The 20,621-nt window shown below is 36.8% G+C and overlaps 2 protein-coding genes across 2 annotated transcripts in view; one reads left to right on the top strand and one right to left on the bottom strand.

Moving 5' to 3' along the window:
• EIF2AK1 (eukaryotic translation initiation factor 2 alpha kinase 1) overlaps nt 1–20,621 on the bottom strand; it is a 39,121-nt gene that overhangs the window by 4,074 nt on the left and 14,426 nt on the right. Inside the window, exons 7-13 of the mRNA XM_043976084.1 lie at nt 19,833–19,932; nt 19,106–19,169; nt 18,456–18,768; nt 17,805–17,916; nt 13,601–13,701; nt 1,894–2,008; nt 507–586 (exon numbers count right to left, since the gene is read on the bottom strand). Coding sequence (XP_043832019.1) covers nt 507–586; nt 1,894–2,008; nt 13,601–13,701; nt 17,805–17,916; nt 18,456–18,768; nt 19,106–19,169; nt 19,833–19,932 — 885 coding nt within the window. The remainder of the gene's footprint in view (nt 1–506; nt 587–1,893; nt 2,009–13,600; nt 13,702–17,804; nt 17,917–18,455; nt 18,769–19,105; nt 19,170–19,832; nt 19,933–20,621) is intronic.
• ANKRD61 (ankyrin repeat domain 61) lies at nt 3,395–12,610 on the top strand. The gene is made up of 3 exons (XM_043976089.1): nt 3,395–3,804; nt 10,674–10,768; nt 11,573–12,610. The coding sequence occupies exons 1-3, from the start codon at nt 3,589–3,591 to the stop codon at nt 12,513–12,515; spliced, it is 1,254 nt and encodes a 417-aa protein (XP_043832024.1). The 5' UTR covers nt 3,395–3,588; the 3' UTR covers nt 12,516–12,610.

The raw sequence follows: 20,621 nt of genomic DNA on the forward strand, positions 1-20,621 counted from the left end.
AGAAAAAAGAAAAGCAAAAAAAAAGAACTGTGGAGTATAGATGCTGACTGAACCATACTATTTCTTTTGTTTTGGGTGCTGTTGGTTTTTTTTCTATTTTGAGGTTTTGCATTACTGCTCTGATTTTTTTCTCTTGTAACAGGATTAATGCAGAAATAGGATTAATGTTATTATGTGTATATATATATGTGTGTGTATATATATATATATGTATATGTATATAGATATAACCTATATCAGATTACCTGCTGTCTAGGGGAAGGGGGAGGGAGGGAGAAAAATCTGAAATTGTAAAGCTTATATAAAGAAAAGTTGAGAACCATCTTTACATGTAACAGAAAAATAAAATACCTTATATGTAAAAAAAAAAAAAAAAGAAAAGCCAGACAGTTTTGTTAGGGCAGTATGATATACAAAGAAAAGTTTATATTGCTCAGATGTTTTCTGAAACCTGTTTTAAAGAAAGGAAGCAAGAAATAGTTTTTTAAAAAACCAACTGATCCTACCTTGGCATCATATTCAGATCCTTGCAACTGTTCTGGTGAAGCATACAGACTAGTACCCACTCTTGAAGTATGTGTCAGTCCTATAATTTGAATATTCTGATTATTATTAGCTTAATCTTGGTCACCATTTTTTAGTTTCTCATTATCAATAAACTTTCATTGAAGACTTGCTGAGTTCAGCATATTATAATTTCTGGAAGGTTATTATACTTTAATGTTTCCATTATCCTCAGTTTTATATGTTTGGGTACTTCCTCCTTCACAGGTACAGTTTATATAATTCCCTCTATCTTTTGGTACTAGCTGTATGACAGTTGCTGTAGCAATAAAATCACCCTGGGGCCAATCTAGAGATAAGCCTCTGAACTTGGCTCGATGGATTTTTAGATGACAAATAGTTCATCACTTTCAGTCTGGCAGGACCCACCAGAGCTTGATCTTCTGGCAGTCTTCGAGATCTCAGGGTTTCCCCTACATTGGAGCAGAGGGGCAGGCAATTTTTTAAAATCATACTTTATTTTTATCCCCAATTACACGTAAAATCAATTTTCAACATTTTTTTAAATTCTGAGTTCCGAATTCCATCCTTCCCTCCCCTCACCCCTCGCTCTCTTCCTTTGCCCCCCCCACCATTCCTTTCTCCCTGAGACAGTAAACAATCTCATGTAGGTTATACATGTACAATCATGTAAAATATTTCCATATTAGTTATTTTGTGGAAGAAAACTCAAACCAAAAATAGAAAGTGAGAAATAGTATATTTTGGTCTGTATTCAGATTCCATCAGTTCTTTCTCTGGAAGCAGATAGCACTTTTTATCATAGGACTGTCCTAGATCATTTTATTGCTGAGAATAGCTAAGTCATTCACAGTTGTTCATTGTACAATATTGCTGTTACTATATACTATGTGCTCTTGGTTCTGCTCATTTTACTCTGTATCAGTTCATGTAAATCTTTCCAGGTTTTTCTGAAATCATCCTGCTCATCACTTACAGCATAACATAATTTCCATTACAATCATATAATTTACAATCACAAGTAATTTCCATTACAATCGTATACCACAACTTGTTCAGCTATTCTGAAATTAATGGGTATCTCCTCAATTCCTAATTCTTAACCATCACAAAAAGAGCTGCTATAAACACCATCATACAAATAGGTCCTTCCTTCCCCTGACCCCACCCCCACCCCACTTTGAAATAAAAAATCTCTTTGGGATTCAGACCTAGTTGTAATATTGTTGGATCAAAGGGTATGCAAACTTTTATAGCCCTTTGGACAAAGTGAGAGAAGGCAATTACTGCTACTTACAATTTTTTTATGAAGACCATATTTACAACGAGCCACTAAACAAATGTTTTCCTGACAACAAAAAAACTTACTTTTTCCATTTCTACTGGTCCATTCTGTGTCTTTCTCAATGATGTCTGTACAAGCTAAACCAAAATCTCCAATTCTTACATGATGGTTGGGGCCTTGAAGAAAGATATTTCTGGGCTACAAACAGACAAAAGAATTCAGTATCTTGGATTCCTATTTCATATAGACCTATACATACATACATACATATATATATATGTATGTAATACAATATATACATGTATATATGTATAAATGTGACATCTGTAAATACATTTAAAAAATAATAATACCTAGCATATATACAGTACTTTAAGGAAGATACTATATGCATAATTGAGATGTGATTTGATCAAGAGACACTGAAATTCAAAGCTGATACAGGTGACAATCATTAGCTTTTTGGCTACTATGTGACATACTTGATGGCATACTGAGCTTACATTAAAATCACCAGATGTTTTTCACAGGAATTGCTATTTAGCCACGCCTTCCTCTACTTGTGCTATTGTAAGTCACTTAAAAAAAAAACAAAAAAAACCTTTGTAGAACTTCACATTTATCCCTATTAAATTTCATCTTACTCTATTTGATCCTTCATTTACACCTATCAGAAAAAACTTTTTATCCTGACCCCTACTCCCATCCAAGGTGTTGGCTGTCCCTCCCTGTTTCATGCCATTTGCAAATATGACAAGCATGCCTTAAGTAGCTTCATTCTAGTCACTTATCAAAATGTTCAAAAGCACAAGTTCAAGGATAGATTCCTGGACACTCTACTATAGGCCTCTCCAAAAATCACCCTGACCCCTTACTGACTCCTCTCTGGATATGGCCATTAAATCAGTTCTTATACCTGTACTATAACCAAGCATTGCTGGAAAGGAGAGATCAAGAAACAAATCAAATGAAAAAAGATATTACACTAAAAAAAAAAGATATTACAAATATAAAATATCTTTCATATATTACACGACAAAAATAAAAATGTGTAAGTATAGGAAACAATCCAGACCTAATATATTCAAATTATTCATGTATCCATGATGAAGTGAAAAAATGAAGGAAGAGAAATATTCCACTGAGATCCACAATAATGCAGTTGACAAGCAAGTTTCCTTGTCTGAAATACAATTTGTTATGTTAAACACTGACATTCTATAATCAAATTTTAGCTCCACATTATTATTTTATGAGATGTTTGCCATGTATTTGAATTAAATAAGAAAACAGTGGTTGCTTATTTTACATCATGCTTATTAGATCTTTTCACCAGAAAGGTTATCTATCATCTAAGAAATAAGCACATTTAGGATCAACTAATTTCAGAAATTCCAGGTGGGACACAATTAAAAAAAAAGTTATTATTTCTCTAAGATACAACGTATATCCTAAACACACAGTTTTATTTTGTTCGTAGCTATAGCTTTAAATTTTTAGATTGCTCTTTTGGGGGGGGGGGCAGGCAATGGGAGTTAAGTGACTTGCCCAGGGTCACACAGCTAGTAAGTGTCAAGTGTCTGAGGCCAGATTTTAACTCAGGTCCTGAATCCAGGGCCAGTGCTTTATCGACTGCACCACCTAGCTGCCCTGTAGCTATAGCTTTAAAAGCAATCATTCCAAAACTGTTCTAGAACCAAACTAAATCATCATAAAGAGTTATAAATCTGGCCACATTCCACAACATACAGTGTCTCACTGTCTAAAAAGTTTTTATCATGGGAAATATAACCAAACGAGGACCTAAAGGCCCAGTAATTGACAAAGCTTCCTCTACTGAATCAGTAAAATCAAAAGCTCTTCACACCAAACTCTATGAAGCTATAATGAGAGAAGACTGTGCTACCATTGAAACTCTACTAAGAAATCATCCTGTGAACCAGCCAATGACTGTTTCGGCCAATTCTACACGCTACGGATTATCTCTGAAAGGGGTAACACCTTTTATATAGATAGAAAAAAATTCCTCAAGAGTTTGAAGGAGATCCATTCTTTAAGAGGGAGACTTGAACTTCCTCCATCTCAAAACCCCTTTATTCATCTCCCATTCTCTCCTCTTAACTCCAGTCTCTGACAATCGCCATGGCTTGTACCCTTGATCCCATCCTATCCCTTTCCATTTCCTCCAGCAGACTGACCCCATAATCATTCCCACCTCTCTCTAATCTTCAGTCTCTCCCTATCTCTGCTAACTATAAATGTACCCAGGTATCCTCCCATCTTTAAAAATCCTCACCTGACCCTGCTATCACCTAAATCACTCCACAGTTGCCCTTTTATATCTACTGATATGTCAAGCATTCATTTAGAGCTTGAAAGACATATGTGCTAAGCACAGAGAATACAAAGAAAGGCAAAAATATGGTTCCTATTCCTACCATCAAGAAGTTTACATTCTAATGGGTGAAACAACATGCAAAAAACTATCCATACAAGATATACACAGTGCAGAGGGAACAGTGTGAAAGACTAGGAAAGGCCTACACAATGCAGACTTAAACTGAGTCTTGAAGGAAAGCCAGGAAGCTAGGAGGTGGAGGTGAGGAGGGAGAGTATTTCAGAACTAGGGGACAACCAGTGCAAAGGCATGGAACTGGAAGATGGAGCACTGCATTAATTAGAGGGGGAAGACTAGAACTGTTGGAAGAAGCAAGGTTGTGAAGGGCTCTAAATGCTAAGCATAACTGACCTTGGAGGTGTGAGGGAGGTACTGGGGTTTACTGAGTAAAGAAGTGACACAGTCTGACCTGTACCTGAAATCACTTGAGTTGCTGTGTGGAGGATGGATTTGAAGCAAAGAGACCAATGAGAAGGCTGTGGGAGTTGTTCTAACGGAAAGATGGGGATATACACAAGGGATATTTTGACTATAGAGGCAAAAAGATTTGACAAAAGATTAAATATGTAGAGTGAATTCAAGGTGGGGAGGGGAAAGAGAATTCTCAGTGAATGGCCTCAATTGTTTTTTCAGTGTAATATGAGGCAAGGTCCTCAGCTAAGAAGGTAGGGGGAAGGGGAGCCATGAGTCATTTCGGGAGGGATGAAAAGATTGGAATATCCACCGTAGCAACTGGGATAGTCAACCAACAAGGGAGGCCTTTGTAAAAGGTGCTGCTGCAGTGAGGGCCCACTTAAAATTATGTTATATAAATCTGTAGTGAATCCAATTAGCATGGTTTTGTGTGGGAATGGAAGTCACTGTGAGGATGAACAATAGTGTTAGGGATGATAAGGTACAGGAAAAGATGCAATGATAAAAGACTATGGTGAGATGAAGGTGTTTTGGAGTATGAACACAGTAGTGGAACACTAATTGGTGAGGTGATCAACAATCTGACCATTTCGCTCTGCATAGCTGGAGTGGGGTGAAGAAGTACATCATAGAAATTGAATAAATTTAGGAACTGTGAAAATACGGTTTCTTGAGGAAACACAAATAAGCTGAAGTCCCCCAGTATGAGGAGTTTGGTAAGCCAAGCACTGAACTCACCAAGGGAGCAAAGAATATTCTGAGTTCCCTTCCCCCTGCTCAGAGCCATGACCAGGGAGGGAATATGAGTAAATGTGCAACCAGTACTGGAAAGGGTGAGCAGGAATGAAGTTACATGAAGAGGGATCCAGGTCTCAGTAAGAATCACAAGATGAAAGAAATGAGAAAGAAAAGGTTTAAGAGGAAATTATTCATTAATTTTTTTTTCTTTTTTGCACGGAGCAATGAGGGTTAAGTGACTTGCCCAGAGTCACACAGCTAGTAAGTGTCAAGTGTCTGAGGCTAGATTTGAACTCAGGTCCTCCTGAATCCAATGCCAGTGCTTTATCCACTGTACCACCTAGCTGCCCCCAAGTTCATTAATTATTAAAAGGCATTTCAGAGAGGGAAGCTGAAGGAGCAGGCCAATATGGAATGGGATATGGATGGGGGTGGGGAAGTAGTTTCCAGTTAGGAGATAAGAGAACAAGTAGCTGGAGAAGGGAAATGGGGACTGTACATCAGAAGCTAGGCATTCAGAATAACTTGGCCCAGAGAAAGAAGTGATAAATAGAAGTATGTATAGAATAATTTTACATATTTATATACCTATTTTTGTCTAATGGGGGGGACAGGATGGGAAGAAAAATTTACATGATAATTTTGTTGTATATTTGAAAGGAATAGCAAGCTCCGCATTGTAGATTTGCAGTTTCATCTACAATCATCTTTTTTATTATACTGTTATGGAAATGCTTCTTTTATTCCATAAGTTAAAAATAAAATTAAAAAAGAATAACTGGGATGGGGAGAGTATCAGGATGAGGGTATGATAAATCACTGAGGAATGAGTCCAAGCAGATTAGCAATGGTTATAGAAAGGTCCAATGAAAGAGGCAAGACTGTCTTAACGTCCTCCCTTAAGGTCCAACCTCATGGCAGATTGTGATGTGTCCTGGGAGGTCTATCTCACAGAAGACAGGAGCAGGGGAAATGAGCTCAGGTAGCATTGTGAGGTAGGCCTACTAAAGAAAGGGGAGGGGGGATGGGAAAAGTAGAAGTCTGGTGCCTGAGATGGCCTCCAGATCAATGGAGAAGGCTTGGAGTGCTTGGAGAGGCAGGTGGATAAGATGCAGGGCTGGTAAAAGGCACTGGTAGGGACCTGGGGAAAAGACTCAGGTTGGAAGGATAGTATGAATCTGAGGCTAGCACATAGTTAGCCTCATGTTGTTTCCCTAAAGAATGCAAGTTCCCTGAGGCCAGAAACTTTCATTTTTATCTTTGTATCTCCAAACCCAGTAAAGTGTTTCACATTAATAAGTGCTTGTTAACTGATTTACAAACAGACTGGATCATCTCTATATTCTGGCTCCTTCCCCTCTGTCTAAAAACATACTCATCTAACTAGCTGTGTGATCCTGGTCAAGTCACTTAACTCTCATTGCTCCGACAAAAAATGGGGGGGGGGGATCCACACACTCATGTCTTCCCCATTTGGAAAAAAAAAACAAAACTGTATTAGCAAAACTAAAACCCTTACTTGATCTTATTACCTCCTCAAGCTAGCCTCCTAAATCTGTGCTCCCAATTTCAACCAGAATCCCAGAAAAAAAACAGTCTATACAGTTGTTGCTTCCATTTTCTCCCCTTTTATTCAGTTTTCAACCCTTTGCAATCTGGCTTTTGATCTCACCAGTGAACTGAAACCACACTTTCCAAAGTTACCTAGGATCTCTTAATGCCCAAACCAGTACCTTTTTCTTAGTCCTCATTCTTGAATTCTATGTAGTATCTGTCACTAGTAACCACTCTCTTCCCCTGGATACCTCCTTCTCTCAAGAATTCATAATACTGCTTTTTCTTGGAACTGTGTGACTGCTCCTTCTCAGTGTCTTCTGCCAAATCATAATCCATGTTCTCCCACCCTGATCGTGGGTATTCCCCAAGGTTCTATCCTGAGACGTTTTTGCTTCCACATTTTCTCTTCTGATGATCTCATCCTTTCCCATTGTTTCAATTATCATCTTTATGCAGAAGGCTCCCAAGATCTATATATCCAGTGTCTGTCTGTCCCTCCCTCCTTCTCCTCTCCTCAGCTCCAGTCCTGTATCACCAACTGCCTATTTGAAATCTTGCCCTGGACATCCTGTGAGAATCTCAAACTCAACTGCTCCAAAACAAAATTATCTTTCCCCACAAATATGCTCCTTTACCTAACTGTCCTATTCCATCCACCCAGGTTATCAATCTCAGAGTCATTCTGTACTCTTCATTCTCTCAATCTCTATATCCAATCAACTGCCAAGTCTCATTGCTTCTATCCTCACAACCTCTCTAGGATCTGTCCCCTTCTGTCTTCATAAGCTGTGAGCTAAACTAATGTAAAATTTTTCTAACTGGTCTCCCTGCATCTAGTCTCACCCCTCTCTGGTTCATCTTCAATACAGCTGCTGAAGCCATCTTCTTAAAGCATGACACTGACCATTTAATCACCACCTGTAAAAACAAAAACAAACTCCTCTGCCATTTAAAGCCCTTTACAATCTGGCTCCAACCTAACTCTGCAGTTTTATTACATATCCCGCCCCACCCCACCCCCTTCTTGGATTGATGGTTCTGCCGAACTGGCTTTCTTGCTGTTCCTCAAACACCACATTCCATCTCCCAATGCCATCATGTTGCTGCATTGGCTCTCCCATTCCTGGAATGTCCCGCCTCCTCACTTTCACCTCTTAAAATTCTGTCTTCTTCAAAGCTCAGCCCAAATATCAAATCTTCCATGAGGTGGAGGTGATACACTCTCCACAGCTGCTAGTGCCTCTTCCCACCCCCAAAAGTACCTTCTATAGATTCTGTATCTACTTATGTGTGTACATGTTGTCTACCCCAAAATGACTTGTGCTCTCTGAGGTCATAGACTCTCTCACTTTTGTCTCTGTACACCTAGCACAATACCAGGAATATTGTAAGTGTTGAACAATGCTTGCTGATTCCTCCAGCTGCAAAAAATAATCTTCTATTTACTTTTTATCTTCTTACATAGGGGGCAGCTAGGTGGCACAATGTATAAAGCATAGGCCCTGAATTCAGGAGGACCTGAGTTCAAATCCAACCTCAGACACTTGACACTTACTAGCTGTGTGACCCTGGGAAAGTCTAATTTACTTACATACAGACTTTTCATTTCCCCTGACAGAATGAAAGCCCCTTGAGAGCTTATGCTGTTTCATATTTATCTCTATGTTTGGTGTCTAGCACAATGCCTAGCACTTACTGCACATTTAATCAAAAAAAAAAATTTTTTTTTTGCTTGAATGAGTCGATCTTTTAGCACTATGCTCAAACAGCACATGGTTTAAGATGCTAAATATCAGGATGACTCAGTGGGACTTAACTCAATTTCCCCTCTACCACTACTCCCTATTGGTCTACCATAATCTATCTCTCTCTCTCTTTGTTTTTTGGCGGGGCAATGAGAGTTAAGTGACTTGCCCAGGGTCACACAGCTAGTAAGTGTCAAGTGTCTGAGGCCAGATTTGAAGTCAGGTGCTCCTGAATCTAGGGCCGGTGCTTTATCCATTGCACCACCTAGCTGCCCCTATAATCTCTTGATGACTTGTGAAGCTCAAAAACAACCGGTAAGAATAACATTAAAAGTCATTCTTTTGGCCCTAAATATGAGATATAAGAAGATATCGCCCTCATCTGCAGTGCAAAGATAGGAGACTGATTATGGAACATATAACATCAGACCTTTTCTATAACATATAACATCAGACCTTTTCCAATATGTTGTGTAGTTTTACTAAAGGGTTTTCCCCCTCTCTTTTTAATTCTTTGATTCAGGGAGGGATACACTGAGAAATGTAGGTGACATAAAAATAAAGTACATAAATAACATTTACTAAAAAATAAATACAAGTCACTCTTTACTTTGACCACACCCAATTTTCTTATCTTGAAGACTTCAAGTTGTATGTTTCTACATACAGTAGGTCTAAAAAAACACTGGTGATAACTTTAAAAAATAATCAGTACATAAGCAGCTGTCATAATCATATAAAGCATACACTGTATTTCTGAAACCTACTCAAGTGTGCTATTTTTATTGCTGACTGTTGACTGTCATGCCCTTTTAAAAGCAAAGTTTCTAGTTCTCAACCATTTCACCCACTGAGTTAATTTAGAGATTAAATAACTTTAAAGTAATTATAAGTAATATTGATCTAAAACCATCAGCAAGCATTATCTGTAATGGGGATAAACTAGAAGCCTTTCCAATATGCTCAGGGGTAAAGCAAAGATGCCCATTAATACCTCTATCATTTAATATCGTACTAGAAATGTTAGCTATAGCAGTAAGAGAAGAATAAGAAATTAAAGGAATTAGAATATGTAATGAAGAAACAAAATTATAACTCTTTGCAGATGATATAATGTTATACTTAGAAAATCCTAGAGAATCTACTAAAAAACTACTTGAAATTATTAACAACTTTAGCAAAGTTGCAGGATACAAAATAAACCCATATAAATCATTAGCATTTCTATATATTACCAACAAAGTCCAACAACAACAAAGAGAAATTCCATTTAAAATAATTATCATTTTAAAAGTATAACTTTGAGTAGTGTAACGATTGGAATGACACCACCTGCTGGACAGTTACTGTAGGAAAGCTCTGCCATGAGGAGAAGGTGTCTGAGGGCAAGCTATGTGGTCAAGGTCCTTGGTGTCAGGAAGTGATATTTGCTCATGGGTACTGTCTATCAAAGCTACCAGCCAATTAGCTTGGAGCTGTGTGTGCAAGTGGAGGGGATGTTCCCAGTTTCACAGGAGGCTTGTGGGATGAAGAAGGGGTGGTTCTCTCTCTTTTGTCTGGACTCTCATGGAGAAGGGAGCTAAAATGTGCTCTCCCTTTGATAGATAGATCAATCTAGGCCTCTTTCTCTCTCTCTTCACCAAATTCTTATTCTCCTTAATAAATGCTTAAAAGTATAAACACTTGCTAAAGCTTCTAATTTATTTATAGATATTTTAGACAGACTAGCTAGAATTTTAGCCCCATACAGTAGGAACATAAGCACAGTTCTTTTCAGTTACCTCTACAAATGAATATTCTTGGCAAAATGTAGCCTAGTCTGTGCAATTTGAAACTGGAACAGTATTGTGGTCATTTAAAATGATAAAAAGAAAGGAATAACTCATTTAATTTAGAGCATAGTTGAATACTAAACAAATTACACTAGTAAACATACCAACCAACCTTTAAAGTGGCAAACCATATGATCAAAGTGAACTTATTTCCTTTAAATATTTTTGCTTATATGCAGACACACACTATTAGTCCCATTCATCTGGCTGCTCAGTACCTAAGAGGACAAAGTTTGCTTTGCTTGCTAGAACATGGTGCTGATCCAGAAATAAGGTGAGTTATCCATTGGGTAATCATTAATTAATATATTCTGTCAAAACTATTCACAAGAATACATTTTAAGGAAGCTCATAGTTTAAGATGTGCCTTTTTTTTTCTTCAGTTATGTCTTCACTCATTCTTTATATCAAATTGTATGACTAGTAAGGGTCATACTTTAATGACTTAATTACTTCATTAACCTAATGATTAAAGTAATCTAGGAGCTTACAAGTAAAATACTGTTTACTACAGCAACAAGAGCACAAAGTCAGACAAAAATAAGGTATCTGTTGACTGCCTACAGTGGGTTCAACAGTAAATACCCTGGTTCTTGCCCTCAAGAAGCTTACAATCTAGCTATGTATGCTGAATGAACACTTCAAAAGTAAATATTAAAAACTGAACTATATGATACTAAGTGCAACTAGGGTTCTTTTTTATTCTGAGAAATTTAACCACACTAATGAACCAAAAGGGATTTTTTAAGTACGGTGGAAAAAACTGAGTTTTAGAAGAGAAATATTTGCATTTCTTCTCCAAAATAAAGAAATATGGGAGATCATCTTAGTTATAACTTTGGAAATAGAGCTAGATGTGGAACCTGTCCTACCTTCCACCTGGGTCAGCAGGGTGGTAGGAGATTGAGAGCAGAAGGCCTCACTAACTCCAGAATTACTGTGGGTCTAGAGATCTACCATTTTTTGCCTGTTTCACTTAAATCAATTCCAACTGCCAGCACTTAGTACCTCTTCAAATGCCCCCTCTATTTACTAAATATACATTTTAGAACTAACCTGTGATCAATACATATTACAGGGACCCCACTGGTCACACCACACTTCATGTCATGCTCCTACATTGGCCAATGACCCTTGCCTGTTGGACAGAAGAAAATCCTCTTCAGAGTATCCTGACAGATGAACATAATCATGCTTTAATGTGTCTTCAAATCTTATGTGAGCATGGAGCTCTGGTTAATGCTCGAGTAGACAGCAACTACAAATATTCACCACTCGACTTGGCCATACGCTTTGGTTCCTATCCAGTTATCTCCATTCTAGCCCAGAATGGTGCTCATGTCAATGCCATTGATGAATCATGCATGACACCCCTTCACTTGGCTGCTGACAGGCTGAACAAAAAGATGACCGAAACTCTAATTGCTTTTGGAGCAAATGTAAATTATACTGTCTCTGAGACTGGGAATACTGCCCTTAAACTGGCAGTATGTGCTGCATCAACTAAAGCAGGGAGGTTATTGTCAGTAGATATAAGCTGTATTCGTGTACTCTTAAATCATGGAGCAAAAGTAAATGCCCAGGATCATGAAGGACAAACTGCTATTCATGAAGCATGTTCTGGAGGCAGAGAAGTAATAATTAATCTACTACTTGAATTTGGGGCAGATATTAATATCTTAACAAGAAACGGGGAAACGCCCATTTTTATGTTTCTTCAGCATAAATACAATATGAGAGACAGAACAATGCTTAACAAGCTCCTTTCTCTCTCTTATCCTCTGAAACTGACCAACAATCAAGGAATTCTACCCACAGGACTTCTACAACCAGAATATCATCGATTAAAGGAAACCTTAATAAGGTTATCACAAAAACCTTTATCCCTACAGGTGATCTGTAAAAATAACATCAGGAAATTTTATGGAGAAAAATATAAAGAACACTTAAAACAACTTCTCCCACTGAAGATATGGGATTATATATATAGTCCCTGTGACTTATTCCAACTTTTGAAGTAAAACCTCATAATTTCATAGTGCATTTCAGCCACTCAAATAGCATCTGGGTAGAAAAGACTATTTGCAACATCTTGTACATCTTGAATGTACAAACAACTGATTCTTAAACCTTTTTTCAATAAATAAAAAATGATTTACAGTATAAATTTAATTTTATTTTTAAACGTGTTCTTCTTCATGATTTAGTTAATCTTTATATACAAAGAAAAGCTTAAGCTTTTGATAGAAAAGTTCAAGACTCTCTATGATGTCTACTTTGAAATATGGATGTGTATCACTTTGGGTAATCAAGATGTGAAGAACAAAAAGAAAAACACAGTAACCTTGTTTTTGTTTTGTTTATTTGTGGGGCAATGAGGGGTAAGTGACTTGTCCAGGGTCACACAGCCAGTAAGTGTCAAGTGTCTGAGGCCAGATTTGAACACAGGTCCTCCTGACTCCAGGGCCATCCCCCTGTGCCACCTAGCTGCCCCCAAGATTTCCTTTTTAATTGAGTTCTCAATTACCCAAGTGAAGTGCCTTTGAGATAGATAAATGCATCATCAAATTCTACCTGTAAGGTTGCAATGATGTAGGTAATTCACAAAGCATTTTCACTAGTCATAACCACATTTGCAATGATCATTTATAGTAATAATCATAGGATAATTGATCTAGAAGTGGAAAAGACCATAGAGATCACCTAAACCAACCCTTCCACTGTGCAGGTAATGAACACGTGGGGGGGGGGGTTGCAGAGCTGAGATTCTAAATCAGATCCTTTGATGCCAAACCTAGTGCTCTTTCCATTGTACCACTGCATACAGGATGACTAAACACCTGGATTTTTTAATATAAGAGTAATATGAGATAAGAGTAATATAAGATGAAGTATTTTCATTTCTTATTACCTGATTTTTTTAACCCAATCTAATCACTTCCAGGTTCTTTATTCCAGGTTTGGAATAAAGGAAAGATAGAATCAAAATTAAATGTTCATAGTTGAAACTTCCTAAAAAAGGTTTATTTACTTCGATGAATTCTCAATGTTATGAGCTCTAAAAGAAGCTACCATTTCTTTAAGTCCTTTAGTTTCTCCAGCTTACCTTGAGATCTCTATGTACCACTCCCATGTTATGTATATAACAAACACCTTCCAATAGCTCTTGAAAAATTTTTGTTGCAACACTGCCCATAACATAAGGACCTTGAGGAGGAAAGGGATAAATCATGTTTTATTGATTTATTTTTATTCTTATTCAAATGAGCTCTAAATAAAGTAACATTTTATATACAGAATATATAACATACATCATTATGCAACATACAGTGACACCCTAGTAGCTTTAATCCACATAAAAATAGCCACAAGGGGCAGCTAGGTGACGCAGTGGATAGAGCACCGGCCCTGGAGTCAGGAGTACCTGAGTTCAAATCCGGCCTCAGACACTTAACACTTACTACTAGCTGTGTGACCCTGGGCAAGTCACTTACCCCCAATTGCCTCACTAAAAAAAAAAAAAAAAAAAGCCACAAACCTAAAGTGAAAAAGACTTCTGAGCCACCAAGTGTCAAAATGTCAATGCACCAAAGCCAATAAGTTTTACTTAATTAAATTATTTCACAGGAGAATTTCTTAGAATTTAACTTGAGGATTATTTATGCTTATTTAATACATATGCTAACATGTTTGGTTATATCGTTTCCCAGGTCATAGACTGGAAGCAGCAAACTTCTGTAGGGAAAGATAACAATTAGTTATCATTTTGGAAAGCTTGTGAGGAGGGGGAAAACATATAAAAAGCAGAGTTGTCTGAAGCTGTTTATATCTCAGCTACTCTCGCAGCCCAGGCTTCAATCTAACTTTCCAGTTTTATTAGATCTTACTACTACTCTTCATGCATTCTGTCGTTTGGCCAAACTAATTTTCTTGTAGTTTCTCAAACACAACAAACGATCTCCCAACTCCATGCCTTTGCACTGGCTGAGTCCCAGCCTGGAATGCCCTGCTTCCTCACTTCTGTCTCTTAGAATCTTGTTTCCTTCAAAGGTCAGCTCAAATGCTACATCCTATATTAGGTGTTTCCTGATGCCTGAAGAACAACTGATAATCATGATTATGACCTTCAGCCACCAAATAAAGGTTAAATTGACATAATCTTTTCAAGAAGACAGGGAAATGTATCAGATGGTTTGTTACTACAATTATTATTAAGGGTATGTTAGTAATAAGGACAATCATCATAAACTATGTCATATGCTTATGTATTTATTTTCTTTTTACAATTACTATTTAATAGTATGCTAACAATAATAACTAATATTTTTCTAATATTTTCCTCTCAACAATGCTACATGGGAGAAATTGACCATGTTTTTATCCAAAGATGAACCAGAGAATGTGAAGCCAGTATTTAAGGGAAAAGGCCTTAAGAGGTCACTGAATCCAAGCCCTTAATTTTACATATGAGAAAGCTTAAGTAATTTGATCTAGGCCACATATCGAGTTAAAAGTTAGAACTTGGGATTTAAACCCAGTTCTCTCAATCCAGATCTAACACTATTTCCATTTTACTGTAGTTAAAATACTAAAAAAGCATGCACTTGAAGGGTATATACTTCAGTTATTTGAATAATTTATTTTTATCCTATTCTTTAACTATCCCATGTATAGGAGCAATAGCAACAAATGAATTAATTTACTGAAATAAAGAAATTCTAGTGAATTTACAGACAAATAATTTCCTTTGAAAATAAATTAGAAAAAACGTTAGTAATTTTTTAACTTTCTAGAAGGTTAGGCAGATTATTTCACCACGCTATAAAATCAGTATTAAATCACATTCAAACTCCACATTTTCCCATAGTTCCATATCACTCTAACAGTCCAGAAGTTCTTAATCTGTTTTCTGGCAGTCTGGTGAAGCCTACAGATGGCCTTCTTCCTGAAATATTTTTAGATGTGTAAAAATACATAAGATTACACAGAAAACTAATAGAGTTGCTATTTCACAGACCCCTTGAAATCTATCCATGGACTCCAGTATAAGAATCTCTGCTTTAAACTATAAGCTATTCCACATAAATGATACTTCCCTAAAAATGTTTTAGGCTGATGTCATCATTTCAGTGTTGTAAAGCACAGAACTCTTAAGTCTTACCCAAGTAATTTGTGCAAGTGCTTGAGAAGAATCAGACCTTTCTGAAAGAAAATATTAGCTTGCCCATATCACCATACTGCCTATGCTACAGTGAAGTGAGTCCCACATAGAGAAAATGCCAGACAAAAAATGACTTGGGTCAAACTAAGGTGGCCAAACTACTTTCCTTTCTGATTATTTAATAGTACCCAAGTTCTGTTTGGCAACGTTTTCTCACTTTGTATTTAAGTTTAAGATTTTTTTTTTTAAATTTACAAAAAAGAAAAAAATAGTACCCAAGTACTGCTATGTACTTGTGGGATAGGAACACAAGTCATACTTTTAAACTTTCATGACAGTGACAACTCTGAATTCTTACAGCTAGTATCTAAAAAATATGGCTGCCCATGTTGTTAATAAGATGCACTGCTTGTACTACAGACAACTGTTAGAGACTATAAATCATGAATTGACAACAGTCTAGCATTAGTAATGCCTCCTCTGAATCAGATATTCAGGTATTTTTGCTTGATTGTTTTTCTTTGTTATAAGGTAAGTTTTAATTTGGAAAGAGGAGACAATTTCCATAATGGACTATGATAGAACAATTGACAGTATCAGTAAAAACTATTTTTGTGTTGTTATTTTTTTTAAATTTAAGATTTTAGAAAATGTTATAAATCTTAATTATTATAAGGGGCTAAAATTCTAGCTAGTGTGTCTAAAATCTAATGAGTGGTCGCCAATAAATTATAAGCTTTAGCAAGAGTTAGACTTTTGAGCATTTATTAAGGAGAATAAGAATTTGGTAAAGAGAGAGAGAAAGGCCTACGTTCATCTATCTATTAAAGGGAGAGAGCATTCCTAGCTCCGCTACCCACCAGAGTCCACAGGAAAGAGAGTGAGTCAGAGCGCCAGGCTCCCCCTTCTTCCTCCCACAAGAAAACGTCACTTCCTGATGCCAAAGAAAAGACACATGTTCTTGCCCTCAGAGACCTTCACCTTATGGCGGAGCTTTTCTACAGTAAGTCTCCAGCAGGTGGTATCATTCCATTTGTTACATTATACATCCTTACAGAATCTCCAAGTTCTAATATTATTAAGTTAGATAATCAGAGAGTTGTTTTGTCAAATTATCTCAACTCTTCCTTCGCTGAGTTATAATTTAATATTATGCTCTCAGGCTTTATGGAGTTACAGTATGCGAATATGATCTGTCTTTGCCAAACTGTAACAGAAAACATTATCTAGGGGACAGCTAGGTGGCGCAGTGAATAAAGCACTAACCCTGGATTCAGGAGGACTTAAGTTCAAATGTGGCTTCAGACACTTGATACTTACTAGCTGTGTGACCCTGGCAAGTCACAACTCTCACTGCCCCGCCAAAAAAAAAGAAGAAGAAGAAAAAGAAAAAGAAAACATTATCTAGTGTTATACAGTATTCACAGGACAAACTCTGAATTTGCTTATGGGAAAAAGTTTACTCTGCAGACAAATTTGTCTGGGTTATTTTGATCTGGCATTGAAAATTACAGAAAACTGCTAGGAAATTCAGGGCCAAGTCAGTGTCCAACTACAACAATTAATTTCCCTCAAGCATTTGGTAACAAAAATTCACTCTGATCTTTCACCTAGCTTCTCTTCTATTTTTAACCTTAATTATCTCATATTATGTTTAATTTTGTGAGCTGCCTCAAATGCTTTTGAAAGTAGAATATAGGATAGAGCACCAGTCCTGGAGTCAGGAGTACCTGAGTTCAAATCCGGCCTCAGACACTTAACACTTACTAGCTGTGTGACCCTGGGCAAGTCACTTAACCCCAGTTGCCTCACTAAAAAAAAAAAAAAGAAAAAGAAAAAGAAAGTAGAATATAAATCCCCAATAAATAAGTCTATACAGTAGTAAACTACAGCAACTGAAAATTTACATTTTTTAAACAAAAGATTTTAATTTCTTCAATCTGTAGTCATTAACAGGATAATACATAGATTAACAAATCACATTTAGATCACAGGAAAAATACTGATAAAAAACCACACATTTTGATTTCTAACAACTTAAATTTATATAGGATATAACAATATATACATGTTTAAATGAAAGTAAAACAAAACAATTTACTGATTTTAGTTTTTCAACAGATATTTAAACACAAAATATAAAACTTACAGGAAGGTTCATCTACAGATGATCCCTTATTTTTATTTCGATCAGTAATCCAGTCCCAAAGAGAGATTTCACATAGCTGCATCTGTATATGGAGCATGAGATGATACCTCACCTAAAAAAAATCAAATAATGATACAATGTTCCATGATTTACTAGGAATTACCACTTGGATTGTTTTATATCTGCTGAGTAATCAAGGATGAGGCAATTTTAGGATTAAGATAAGAGATCTAATTTTTCCTGTGATAACAATTCACTGTAAATATCGAGTCCATAATTATTTGCATTTTTCACACTGTATATAATTACTTTCTTTAATAAATCACAGACTAAATTCAAGGTTTTTTAAAAACCCAAACCTCTGTTCCAAAATTTCAAGTTATTTAATCAAAACTACTTTTTGTAACAAGTTATCATTAGCAACCCCTTCTGTAATCACAGTTATTATGTATAAGACTGATAGGGGGGCAGCTAGGTGACACAGTGGATAGAGCACCGGCCCTGGAGTCAAGAGTACCTGAGTTCAAATCCGGCCTCAGACACTTAACACTTACTAGCTGTGTGACCCTGGGCAAGTCATTTAACCCCAATTGCCTCACCAAAAAAAAAAAAAAAAAAAAAGACTAATAGGGGGAGGGGCAGCCTACTTACCTCAGTCTGGCCAAGCAAGGCTAAATTTTCTTCAGAAGATTCTTCATTGGATATAAAATTCTCCTCTAGGTAGGAATTATTCTCTTGCAGCATATGATGCTTAACAAGTGATCTAGCAGATGTATTCACTAAGCAATTTTCTTGTGATTCATATTCATTGGCATCTCTTGTGATCAAATCAGTATAGTTTACTAACTTGTTATTCTGACTGTCAATCCAAGTTTCTGCAAAGGATTTTTCTTTTTCTGAGTCTAAATTAGCAAAAATAATGGATGAGCTACTACCTTCATCACTTTGAACATGATATTGATCTCTAAAATAAAAGAAAGACAACATAGAATCAATGTGCAGAAAAGACAGCATGTAACAAAGAGTGCCCTAAGTCAAACACTTCTAGTCACAATGTCTGTTTAAATCCTGATAGGAAACAATCTGATAGGGAGAATAGAATTTATGTCTTGGAATGGAAATAAACAAAAGGAAGGGAAGGCTCAATTAAGGTACTACTACTAGTACTACTTGGTTCCTAATAGCAAAAAATAATAGTAACAATGTAAGAGTCACTAAGCAATACCCAACATACTTACATATTTTTGGAAGCACCATACCCAACCACTTACATGAATCCAGATATTTAACCCTTTTTATACCTGTCCTCTGTCTCATCAGATACCAACTGGAGAGATGGCAACTTGACAACAGAAAGTCTTTCATCTGTTGGATAAAAAAAAAAAACAACCCCACAGAGAAATGTAAGGTTTCCAAAAGTATAATAATATTGATAAAAAAGGACACAGAACCATAGATTTATAGCAGAAGGGATTGTAGAACCACCCAATCTAACTCCCTCATTTTAGAAATGAGAAATTTGAGGCCCAGAGAGATCAAGTAGATTTGCCCAACTTCACAAAGGCAATATAAAACAACAAGTCCAGGATTCCCATTCAGGCTTTCTCAAAGCAAATCCAACAGTCTTTCACCACACCTCTCTGCCTCAGGTTAGGGACATGCTTTGCTCAAATTTGAAGTGGAAAAAAAAATCATTGACAAAGCTCAATTTACCAAACCACTGCTAAAAATAAAGGCAAAAAATGTTCACTTCGGGGCAGCTAGGTGGCACAGTGGATAAAGCACTGGCCTTGGATTCAGGAGGACCTGAGTTCAAATTCAGCCTCAAACACTTAACACTCACTACCTGTGTGACCCTGGGCAAGTCACTTAACTCTCACTGCCCCGTCCCCCTAAAAAAGTTCACTTAGAGTTGGGAAAATAAGCATGTCATTCTGGTAAAGTACAAAAGAGGCATACTGATTCAAAAGACTGATATTTTTGGTTCTAAAACAGAATATTAAACTGTTAGAGCAAATAAATGTTCACCTTGTGGCTGGGTTGAATGAACATGTTCTATCCAAGCTGTGTGATAGCCTACAATGTTAGGATGTTGCAGACCCGCCAGCACTTTCACCTCCCTAAGTACCTGGAAAAGAAAGCTGCTTAGATTGGGCTTTAAACAGTTTCTTAAAAGTTCAAAGCAGGGGCAGCTAGGTGGCACAGTGGATAAAGCACCGGACCTGGATTCAGGAGGACCTGAGTTCATATCTGGCCTCAGACACTTGATACTTACTAGCTGTGTGACCCTGGGCAAGTCACTTAACCCTCATTGCCCCGCCACCCCCCAAAAGTTCAAAGCATCATGTACTATTTATTAACAAAATATATGAAATTCCTGGGGGTTTTGGAATCCTAATACTTGCAGTTACTGGAAAATTTTTTCTGCACTCTATATTATGCAAAGGAAATAAATATCAATTATTAATAAATGTACTAGAAACAATATCTCACACTGTGGATGTTTCAAAGCACTTTCATAATGGTCTTCCCTAGAATCCTTTGAGATAAAAGACAGGAGAGATAGGCATTACTTAAACCCATCTTATATGTAGGGAAAACAAAACAGAGGGGGTAAATGACTAGGCTAATGTCACGTAAGTCAGTAGAGGAAATTCTGGAGCTGAACTCCAAATCTTGAAACATTTCCCACTAAGTTCTTTTGTAACGTGCTGTATCCCTTTATTAGAGTGTGAAGAAGCAGATACAAGACACTAAATTTTTCAATTTCCCAAACATGACTGAAACACTGCTGGATCATAAAATGCCTTCTAAATC

Source organism: Dromiciops gliroides, chromosome 1, assembly GCF_019393635.1.
Source record: "Dromiciops gliroides isolate mDroGli1 chromosome 1, mDroGli1.pri, whole genome shotgun sequence".
Taxonomy (NCBI): Eukaryota; Metazoa; Chordata; class Mammalia; order Microbiotheria; family Microbiotheriidae; genus Dromiciops; species Dromiciops gliroides.